Here is a 12,221-nt window from a genome sequence, read left to right as displayed (position 1 = left end):
CGTACTTTTATCTAGCGGAATGTGTACCTAAATATTTAATATTTATTACCTCTGTCTCTAAATCTGGCTAAAAAGTAACTAAGTTAAGGGCTAACTTCATAGACGACAATAATGTTTCAGACCCCCAGGCCACAGTGGTCCCTGTGTTTTCATGAGTGGAGGTAACAGGTTCGAATTCCGGCTTTTAGGAATTTAGATTTTTTTTGGTGTGATCGGAAGCTGGTTACCACTCTATCAAGAAAGATGTTTCGCCAAGCGATTTAGCCTTTCAATACGGCCGCGTATACAAACCGATTAGGGGTATAGCTTTAATACTGCTATAACTCGTCCATAATATAATTAATAACAGTTCCATAGCGGCATCATCACTTTCCACCAGGTAAGATGCAGCCGAGGCCTTACTTGTATAAGAAAAAGATAAAAGGTTTAGTGCTAGAAATATTCTCGTCTATATTTTATGACGATTTAGTAAGTAAGTACATCTTGGTGTAAGAGAAGGGCTCGCTCTTTTCTGCGTAAATAATCTGTCTAGCCGTTTAGTGGGGAAATAAACAGCGATTCTTGTTGGCACTATTCCACGCAAGCTTCACTTATAATTTCGCTTAACTTATATTTTAGGTTGCAAGTTTTTGTGATTATACATTTGAAACAACTTTTAGTTTAGTTAACAGTAAAAGTAGTGTTTCAAAAATTGAACTTTATAGAATGACTTTATTATCTGCCAGTCTGTCTATCTGTTTTTTAATGTCTATTTTATTGCCTGTGTGTCCGTTTGCGTACTACCCATAGTACAGTTTTTAAATAATTAAGCTTTACGAAAAAACTAGTTATACTCAGTTCGTTATCAAAGGCTAAATTGTGGTGAAAAATAAAGAAATGTTGTATTCATAAGTTTGGATAAAAGTTTAATATGTGTTTAATTTCACTTTGCTATAGCGGGATGTCTAGACAGGTAGACTCCATAATCAATGCGGAAAACTCCGGCCAATGCACTGCCCGAATAGTTGTCGGCTAGCTGATGATATTTGATAGAAGACACTGTTTATGTGTTGAGTGTTTATAATTTACTAGCTGTGGCCCGCGACTTCGGCCGCGTTTTTTATGGATTATTAAAATTCCCGCAGGAACCCTTTAATTTCCTGGGATAAAATGTATCATATGGCCGTCTCCAGGAAGCAAACTATTTCCATGCAAAATTCCACCAATTTGTGATAAGTTATCAAGCTATTTTTTTACTGCTTATTATTTAAATACTGCGGCAGCTTTTCGTGAATAAATTTATGTCCATCTCCAGAAAACTATGTGTGCCAAATTTCATCAATATCGGTTAACGCTGGAGTTCAACAAACAAACAGACACTTTCGCATTTATAATATTATTATGGATGTGATCCATTCAGTCGATAATGCAAGCGGTCTACGAACCATTTTAATACAGTGGGCCTTAAGTTCTGTGTTAGGTCAACTTAGGAGTCTGGAGTATTTCTACCCAATATTACAAAAATGAAGGTAATCAGGATATAAATAGAAAGTTAGATAGCTATCAGTAGAAGAAACGTTATAGAGATGTCTTGGAGCAGTTTTTGAAAATGGCAAAGTGTAATTTTAGGATATTGTAGTCGGTAATCCGCGCTCAGGTTCTCGGCGATTAACTTTAAGCCACCATTCGAGATTCAGCTTTCCGAGAGTCTACGTGTTTAGGAGGTAAAACATAGCACCTTTACTTATGTTCGTGTGTGTACAAGTCACTCTTACACATTATTCAACGTAATCTTTAAGAATATTTCTGCTAAGGTTATAGTGATGAGTGGACAAATCATTTTATTTCGATTAATTCAATACTAAATTGCTTACATTTTTTTTTTTTTTTTTTTTTAAATAGTTTACCTATGTACTAAATTAGTTCGGTACAGTGACATTGAACCAGAATCTTAGAACTAGGAATGGTACATACATTTTACAAGCAGGTATGTCTTACAGATACATCGCATTCAACTAAGGACGTAAGCTATTTAAAGATCGAACGGTTTATTTATAAACGAAGCTTATTTTAGATATCTCAAAAATACCTACACGAAATTGCCGCCAGACGTGCCCGATGTTATAATTTCATATATAGAGCCGACAAGAACTCAAAACTGAGGTCGGTGACCCCGCACCCCTACCTTTCTCAATGTCCCGAGCCTGTCTGCGTTCACCCTAAATTTCCTCGGGTACATTTCATTTTATTGACCCCAGTACCTAGCTTATAGCATGAATCTCATCTTGGGTCGGCTTACTGCGATATCAATAGACCATGAGTTTGAAAGGGATATGAGCTCAAATTTACTTCTGAATAGGTCACTATATTATTATTATAATTTTACTTGTCCAAAGACAGTTACCCTTTTAATATTTTTCTTAGCTCTTATCGTATGAGATTAACACTAGCACTTCATTATCATCAGCCTGTTAATATTAACGTCCCACAGATTGACTCAAAACTCCTCATACTGTACATATTATAGTTATAATAGATGGAAAAAGCAGATGGTAAATGGTAAAACATCGCCTACAACACTTCGTATGTAGCGAGGAACACTTCCTGCAACGTGCCTCCCTGAGTCCATCTACTTGAGGCGTAGGTTTTTAATCCTAATGTGTCTGTAATGAGACCGGCAACCACGCCCTTTAAACCAGAACACAGTGTTGCAACAATGTTGCTTAGCGGTAGAAAGCATGGCAGCAGTACTTCCCCGGACCAGCTCTGTCACAAAAAGCTCTAATGCGAACTCTCTTATAGGAGAGAGGGTTATAGAGCATAATTTGCGCTGGTCCTATGCGGTTGCAATGATTCTTCACAAACATGTGGCTATCGTAACATGTTTTAAGGTACGGACGGTGGACACCACTAATATTTTTTTAATCCGGTTTACTGGTATTCTGAATTTGGTATGGTCTGGTATACTTTATAATTGCATTATATCTTGGCATTGAATGGCCTCGTGAATTGAAGTTAAATATGATACGCACTACAACAACGGGACACTAAAATTTTTAGTAAGCCGAAATATATAGCTTGTAAATCCAAAGGCTCTTCCAATAAAGATATGTGTTATGAGTTATCGAAAAATCCCCATCAGCCTTTTTAATGATAATAAATGTATGAACAGATCTTTGTGTTCTCTTCCAATATATTTTTATTAACAACCATCATAAGGATCCATCTAGATTAAATAATAACTAATGTACGACGTTGATCTGTACGTCTGTCAGTTCGGGCTGCATCTCATGAACCGTAAAAAGTACGAGTTGCAACTTCTACAGAATGTGTATGTAAATATTTATGTGTATTTTGCTCGATCTTAATATTATATTAATATATTATATTACTTCTATGTGGAGTCTCATTTTGCACGTGCGGAACCTCGTGCAAGTCCAACGACCACTTAGCTGGTTTTTGAGTCTTGGTTTGCCCTTTAACGCAGCAACTTTGGCGTTTATAAAAACGCACAAAGCTGAACGCAGAGCTAGTGCCAAAGTGTGTTTAAATTATCGCAGCTTTTTGCTTTAGGATAATACGACAAAAGGACTCCACAACTTCGCCGCTATAAAATATGCGTAGCCATGTTTGTGCACGGTTGGAAAATTTATGTCTAATTAATTTTGTTCGATGTCCCACAACGCAGGACGGCCAAAGCGACATGGCACTGACAACGTAGAATTAAAAAAACGCCCCATTTACACTTCACCGGTCGGCCGGTGCCTGCATGTACATATATGAATTGAAGTTTCTGTCTGTGTATGATTTATATTTTGTAAACATGTATAATAAATGCGAAATACAATATAAATTGTAAAAAATATATTCTACTTTGTAAGCAGCTTAAATTATACATGAGGGAGTTTAAATGTTGGCAGCATTCCCAGCGGTTGCTTACAAAATACAAGCACTATTAAAATTACTAAGTATATTGTATACTTAAAAACACTGCGGTATAACTACAAATATTTTATTTTAGAAATAATATCCTCCGGCAGTCGTATATTGGTAGAGTTCTTATTTTTGTTACACCATATCCTAAAGTAGCTGTTTCCCGCTACTTCGTCCACATTTATTTGGGTTTTCAAAAATCCCTCGGGAATCCTTTATTTCTGCCGGGTAAAATGTGTCTTATGGCCGTCTCCAGGCTGCCAAACAATTTCTATGCAAAATATCACCATAAGTTAAGCGGTTAAAGACAATAGCCGCGGGCAATTTGTACCAGCAGCATTTGCGCTTCTCCGGGATGCAATCTACATGTATGGAGTCATATCGAGAAAGGTTGAGTAGTACATAGTTAACGAACAAACAAACGACACATCTTCGCATTTATAACATTAATATGGAAATGATCTTCGACCGATAGATTTAACATTAATATGGAAATGATATCGTCTGCGTAAGGTACAGGGATCATTTGTGGGATTGAGTATACGCTTTTATAATATGATTCCTAAGGTGATTTTGGACCTGCCAATGCACAAGTTTAAAGAATTTGTTAAAACACATTTATTACAGCGAGGTTACTATACAATTGATGAATTTTTTAATGACAAGGTTGCTTGGAAGCATCCGGCTCCGCTTTCAGCTCTCACAAGATAGAAAAATGAATGTTAAAATGCAAAATGTAAATTGTTGATGTTGGAAAAGAGCAACTGCTGAGTTTCTTGCCGGCTTCTTCTCGGTAGAATCTGCCTTCCGAACCGGTGGTAGAATCACTACAAACAGACAGACTTGACGTTTCAAAAGTGCTTATATTAGGCCTACTTGAAATAAATGAATTTTGAATTTGAATTTGAATTTGAATTGACCAATTGTATTTACTAACATTTCATGGACAATCTAAAGCACTCAAAAAAGCCTATACAGATCGTAAAACCCGTACAGAACGCTGAGTATGCATTACTAGGAAACTATTTCGCCTCACCTCGCTCGCGATGTAAATTCTAGGAAAGATATCCGCCAATCGGTCGAGATGGTCTGCTGGCGTATTTGGAACGATTTTCCTTAAGAGAAATTGTAGGTTAGTCGCTTCAATGAAACTACTTTTTCAAACTGAGCTCTTACAAGTTTTTAGTACCTAGATTACCTAGTCTGTTCAGACTGAAAGTAATGAAGGTTTCACGGATTTTCTAATGTCTTTTAACAAATCGAAGTAGATATTTTAGTAGGTTATTACTTGTATAATACGCTTACTCTTTCGTTCGTTAAAGGCTAGTGAATTCCATCTATCCGCACTTTGCCAGCTTTACCCTTCTGATTCTGTTAGGACCCGTGCCTTGTTGTGGGCTGGTAATACGTTGAAATAATGATGACTTAAAGGCAATGTTTCTATTGTTACAGGGCGGTTACCCGGCGAAGTTAAAGAAGGTGCTGATAGTGACGGCCCCGCTCTGGTTCAAGGCGCCGTTCCGCATCCTCCGGCTGTTTGTGCGGGAGAAGCTGCGAGAACGTGTTCACACGGTGAGCGCGCCGCAACTGGGAGTGCACGTGCCACGCGCCAGCCTCCCGCGCCAGCTCGGCGGACAGCTGGAAGTCGACCACGCCGCCTGGTAAGAACTAACTCCATTGATAGCTTATAACAGTCCACTGCTGGACTAAAGGTTTCTCACGACGGGTAAGTTTGCTCATAATCACCACGTTGAGCTTAGACGGGTTGGTGATCGCAGTAGTTTGTTGTAGTAGCACAGAAAACGCAGTGGCCCGTTCTCCGTTATGTTTCCTTAGTCGACTCGTACGACACCCGCAAAGTGACAAAAACTACAGTTGAGTGTAATCTGCGGTCATCACCACCGCGGCATATGAGTATATGATGAGTTATTTTGGGCATATACAGTGTATGTAGAATCACATAAAAGTAAACATTGTATAAGGCTGGGCGCAAACGGGCCTCTGACCATAGCTACTGGTGGCCAGCGACAGCGTCTAAATACACTTTTATTCAAATTTCAAAATTCGTTTATTTCTAGTCGGCCTAATTTATAGGCACTTTTGAAACGTCAAGTCAGTCTGTTTGTAGTGACTCTACCACCGGTTGGGAAGGCAGATTCCACTAAGAAGAGGCGGCATAGGCCACCCAGAACGCTGACACTCGCCACTGTAGCATGAGTCTTACTATAGGGCCATTTAAGGTTGGTTGTTAGAATATAGGCAGCGACGGCGTTGTCTACGTTGTAGTAACAATAGCGCGAGAAAACTTTCCGCGGAGTCCATCGTAAGACTGCGCAGCAAGAGTGGGTTATAAAATGTGGTTGATTCCGAAAATCGGTGGCTGTAGCTTGCTTCTGACACGACAGCCACCGGTAGATGTGGTCGGTGGCCCGTTTGCGCTTAGCCTAAGTGTTCCATTTGTGCAATATGCGGTACAACGCCGCCGTACAGATTAATTAACATGAATGCATATTTATGTGACTGATAAAGAAATAACTACAGAAGGTAATACATAGAAGGAGGGAAAGGAGGCATTTGCCCAACAGTTAAGACTACAATGTGCCCAACACATCGGTTGAATTAAATAAAATATAATCAAGCCATTACCACTTAAGGTAACCGACAAAGCACCAATTTTACATTCGAAGGTTTATTTGCTGGTTTACAGTTTTTAATAATAACCCGTGGGAACCAATTGCTTTCCTGGGATAAAAAGCCTATGCCAAAAATCAATTTCATTGGTTGCTTAGTAAAGACGTATAGGAAGGACAAACAAAGTAACAAAAAATCATACTTTCGCATTTATAATATTAGTAAGAATTTTTACAGAGCACTATCATAAAAAGTTAAATTAACAACACATTTATCAGGCTCTCAAAACAATTTGTTAAATCAAAGTTAGGTACAGCTAGACTCAATGCACTTTTTACTTGATATAGCCTATACGCGACTAAACGCTTCTTTTCTTATTACCTTGAAACATAGGATTACAAATTAAATTGTTCACTGTTCAAGACACATAACAAAGGTCCGGAATTTCCACAGGAATTTTCCCATTGATTTCCCTAATTCAAAATTCGTGCAAAACCCGACCTTTTTCACATTGTTAAGCATAATTGATTTAATTAATTTCTTGCTCATCAGAACCTAATATTTTCGGCGTCTAATGAGCAGATATTATTAAGCCCAAATAAGAACCCCTTGTATATTAAATGCTGAGTTTACCGACTGAATATTGCTTTCAGTGTTCTTTGAGTGATTTGAATAAGTATTTTAATATTCTATTTACAATTTCTGTAATCGCTCTCAGCTTATTCTCAGACATTGCTGCGATTGATAATAATGATGATTAGAATTTTGTTGTGTTTTCTTGGTGAATACAAATTTAAAATTCTTTATTCATGTTTGCTTATGCCTATCACAGGCACTTATGAAGCGTTCATACATATATGTTACCCCTATTTTGAGGAAAATGTTACTATATCCATACTACTATGAAAAAAGCGTGTCTATTTGTTTTGTTACCTATGCCCTAAGTTCACTTAATTTTGTGAATTTCGTAGTCACAAGCCAAAGCCGTCTAGTTCCACGCAGTCTTATTTTCTGCCTGTCCATAATCATGAGTATTATATTGCATATACACAGACCCTTTTTCCTACTCGATTTTTGTTTGGTCAAACATTTATTTTATTAATAACTAACTGCAATGCTAACTTTTTAAAGACTTGGTTGAACCTGCCCACTTAATTGTAGAGTCTACTAAAACATACTTCGGGATAAGTACAGTAGTAATAAAGTAGGTTCTTCAACCCATTACCGATTACAGAACACGTGTCTTCTCTCAGAAAGAGGCAGGTTTAGGCCGTAGTCCATCACGCTGGCCAAGTGCAGATTGGCAGACATCACACGCATTATGGATAATGCGGGTTTCCTCACGTTGTTTTCCGTTTCAGTTAAAGCAATGATATTTCATTATTGGATAGAAGCAGGAGCTACTTGCTTTGCACAATTTACAGCTTATGTATATTAAATATTTTTGTAAAATACCCGATAAATTCTCTTTGGAATTTACCTGAGATTTAATTAAATAAAGTTTTCCTATTCCAACATATACAGCGTAATTCCCAAAAGCTTTCTAGAGAAAATCGTGAAACTCTCATGTTACTTGCTAAGTAAGCTCATGTCCCATTTTCCAATTCTATTATCGAACTTTCCTACACGAAACTCGAAAGATCTACCCGTTGAATATCTTAAAACGAAAGTGTGTTTAAGTATATCGTTCTACAAAATTTTACTTGAACAGGTGTTCATTCGATTTGTTTTGACGTATATTATAAATGTGTATGTGCTATTTCTTATTAATTGTGTATTTAAATGTTAAGCGTACGTTTGTAATTAATACCTAGTGAAAAAAAAAAAACCGTGACAGCGTAATAATTATGTCTATCTTTCAAGGTTGACTTGTCGCGGGGGATCGCTAGTAATTATATAATACATTTTGTGATATTATAACTAAATGGTTTTAATTAAAGTTCAATAGTGTCATAGGTTTTGCCCACTGAAGTATACAGTGCATGAATTTATCAAAACTCATGCAATATAAACGAATAGAAAGTAAATTCATAACATTTTTGTTACAATTATACTACGCTTTCTTACTTTTGCGGTTTAAGGTTTACACCTTGAAACTTTTACTAAGTAAACAAAAATAAATTGGGGATGAAAGTTATGGCTTAAGCAAAATCATCTCTACTAGTCTAGTCGACAAGTTGAAAATGGTACAAAATAGAGATACAGCTCTTAAAATTATGTGCGATAGCTCATTGGATCCGGAATGACGTCTAGTGAAAATGCAAAAGTTATAAACAATTAAAGATGAAAAGAAAATGGCATTTAGTTTTTTCCCAATATTTAATAAACGATTAATATTTAAGAAATTTCAAAAAAAATATTCTGAAAGAGGAGGAAATTTCCAATAAAAAACTCCTGACTCCCGGAACTCTATCTCCATTATTTATAATTTTAATTTAACGCTGAAAATAGGTCTGCGCGTGACATTTTTAGGATGCGCGCGTGGTGTCAAAAGCTAGTACGGCACATTAATTAATTTATTTAAGGTATAGAATATATTTTTTTTCAAAATTTGAAAAAATTATGGTGTGTTCTGAACACTATAATCAATTTATTCCCGTTGGAAATTTTACTTAAAGTTAATTTTTCAACATGTTAAACAATTGTTAACTAACCAAATTTTCTCGAACTACCGTCTTAATTGTAAGTGAAAAAAAATGTTTAAATAAGAGTCGTAAAAAATTTTCGCTTCGTAGAGCCTTTCTTACATACATACTTAACAAGATCGTGCCATAAAAGTTAAAAGAATATTTATACTTTGTTTAATATTTATATTTTTTTTTAACAACACTACTTGGATTTTTAAGTTTTTGTTTAAGTAAAAAAATTGTTATAAACAAAGTATACATATTACTAATATAATAGACTATAGAGATATAATAATAGACTAGACTATACAATCACGATTTGAAAAAGCTTAACTATGCAATATTCCAATAAAAACTCCTCCGTAGATTAAATCAAAATCATTTTCACCGCATTGGAAATGCAATAATAAAATAAAGTAAAGCTGATAGCATATAATTTGCGAAAGTGGTTCGGCGAGATGTAAAAGTTATGAATGAAGCTATTAGTCAATGGCTTCCAACTTTAACTGGTAGTTAACGTTTCTAGTGGATTAGGTCGCTAACTCGATTGTTCAACTTGTTGGATTGAGCACTTAGGGAATTGCAACGCGAAGGTCTTCTGGTTTTTATGTATTGAATACTCGGGAAACTTTGAAAAAAAAATTCGTTACTTGTCTTAATCTTACTCTCACTTGTTTCTATTTGTGTATTGATCCTCGTATACGGCTCTTACAAATTATATTAAAATTTCTGTTGCCCGCGACTTTGCTTGGGGTTTTTTCTAAAACCAGTCTCCAGGGTGCAAACATTTTCTATGCTAAATTTTACCAATGTAAGCATGGTAATAAACGCTATTTTTTAATTCCGCGCGTAACTTTTACACATATGTGTAATAATTTCACATTTCGATAAAATTTATGTGTGACCTGCATACATTTACGTTGAATATAAGCACTAAAAACGCATTGGTTTGATGACAATAGAGTGGCGGTTTGTTGGAAATATTACTGAGTAAGGGACAGGCAAATTTCATTCCGTCGCGTCGGTCTTCTCTTTTGAAAATCACATAATATATTTGTTGTTTTTTTTTTTTTGCAGGCTTGAGCATTGTAGGAACTGCTACACTACTAACCTAGTGTCAAAGTGCGACGGCGACATCGACGACTATGTAATCAGCAATCACATACCACCGGTCAAACAACGAAATGGTGAGTCCTCCCATTGTTTTTTGAAAATTTCTTTATTTTGTCAATAATATGTAACAAATGTTAAACAATAGATATAATAAGTTCTTATTGCTATTGCTAAGGTTAACTTTTTTTTTTTTCAGTTCAGTCTAACACACCTTTGTAAACATATACAATGAGCAAAACTTAACCTTATCACCTACGCAAAAATAAACGTAACACTTTTTTGCTGTGCTGCTTCCGAAGGCAATCACATTATTCACACTTATTCAAGTAAATTATACTATACTTATAACTTGTACTATCGACGACCACACAAAATTTTTAAGTAAAAATTGTGTTCATAGTTTTTAAGAAAAAAAACAAATTTTCATTTTGCACTATGTGGGTGGTCAAAAAAAATTATTACTCACTGTTATGAGTCACTATATCTATATCTCTTATAAGTACGATCCTTCCAATTAAACACAAATACATCATCGTCAGCCCATTTCAGCCCACTGCTGGACCTAAAGCCTTTTCATAAGCAAGCCAAACCCCTAGAGCGTTTAAGCTGCATCCAGTATTTCCTACCACCTTCACGATATTATCACGCCATCGAGATTGCGATCGGCCGATGCGTCTGTGTCCTTTACGCGGTAGCCACGAAATATGTTCCTATATTTTTTGTACAACAGTAAAGAAAACCGATTCTCTGTCCAAAACTATACTAAGTTAACAGGCTTAATTATAGCACTCTTCTTAACTAAGAGGTTTTATATGAAAATGACAACACTTAAGCCACTTTAAAACCTGTTAAATTAGATTAGTTGAGTTTGGAATACAATAGAATCGGCACCTCCACAGCTGGCTGGCTGGCAAATATCTTTGCTGTTTTAAATTTCGTGTTACTACCCTTTAAACATATTATATGTAAATACATTGCCGTTAGAGAGATATGTTGTCTCGTTGTCTTTCGTGAATGATTTTAATCATTAACATTAGTAGAGTATTAGTTCAATGCTGAACATTTCATGCGATTTATCAGAAAGATAATTGCCTCCTATTATTAAGGATAGGCCATATATATTGTAACATGCACCCAATACACGCAAATAAGTGTCGAACATCTTTATCTTTTTACCTCAAGGCACATTTAAACATTTTAGCGTAAGGTTTTAAACCACAAGCTACGCAAAATAATCTATTATGAACTGATTACCTTTCTCAAGAACTCATCCTGTGTAATAATTTATGAAACGTTACACCTATTTAGCAATCACTAAGTATTAACCTACTGAAAAGTCGCACGTTATATACCTAGCTATATAGTTTTCCATTTAATTATTACAGTTATATTAGTCGACCTTTCTCAAGAACTCATCCTGTGTAATGATTTATGAAACGTTACACCTATTTAGCAATCACTAAGTATGAACCTACTGAAAAGTCGCACGTTATATACCTAGCTATATAGTTTTCCATTTAATTATTACAGTTATATTAGTCGTGTTAATTGGTCACTCACGAGTTCGACGTGTTCTACATATTCAACTTGTAAATGAAAACCGAAATAATGCTTCACAGGCTTCAGAGGTACATTATTAACTGTCTCTGAGACTTATCTCCGAAACCGAAAGTCTAATAGTTTTTGAGTAAACCACTGCCATAGTGTTCATTGAAAAAAATGTGATACAGCCCTAAAATTTCATGCAAAATTAAAATCAAGTGACTCCTGTCACTTTATTAGGTACGTGACGCGTAGCGTAGGTACTATGCGTGTGTCGGCCTTCTTTCAATAGGGTTGTCATAAGTAAACACTTAGAATGTATTGAATTAGTTTGTATGAAAAGATAATATACCGAATATAGGAGTAGTAGTTAGTATAAGATAATGTAAAGAATTA

The 12,221-nt window shown here is 35.8% G+C and overlaps 1 protein-coding gene across 2 annotated transcripts in view; it reads left to right on the top strand.

Moving 5' to 3' along the window:
* Positions 1 to 12,221, top strand: part of LOC120632674 (tyrosine-protein phosphatase non-receptor type 9) — a 105,694-nt gene that overhangs the window by 74,546 nt on the left and 18,927 nt on the right. For both annotated transcript variants that reach the window (XM_039902626.1, XM_039902625.1), the window contains exons 5-6: positions 5,365 to 5,573; positions 10,248 to 10,357. In XM_039902626.1, coding sequence (XP_039758560.1) covers positions 5,365 to 5,573; positions 10,248 to 10,357 — 319 coding nt within the window. The remainder of the gene's footprint in view (positions 1 to 5,364; positions 5,574 to 10,247; positions 10,358 to 12,221) is intronic.

Source organism: Pararge aegeria, chromosome 20 (assembly GCF_905163445.1).
Source record: "Pararge aegeria chromosome 20, ilParAegt1.1, whole genome shotgun sequence".
Taxonomy (NCBI): Eukaryota; Metazoa; Arthropoda; class Insecta; order Lepidoptera; family Nymphalidae; genus Pararge; species Pararge aegeria.
Note: the sequence above shows the minus strand (reverse complement) of the source record. Positions and strands in the feature narration are given on the sequence as shown.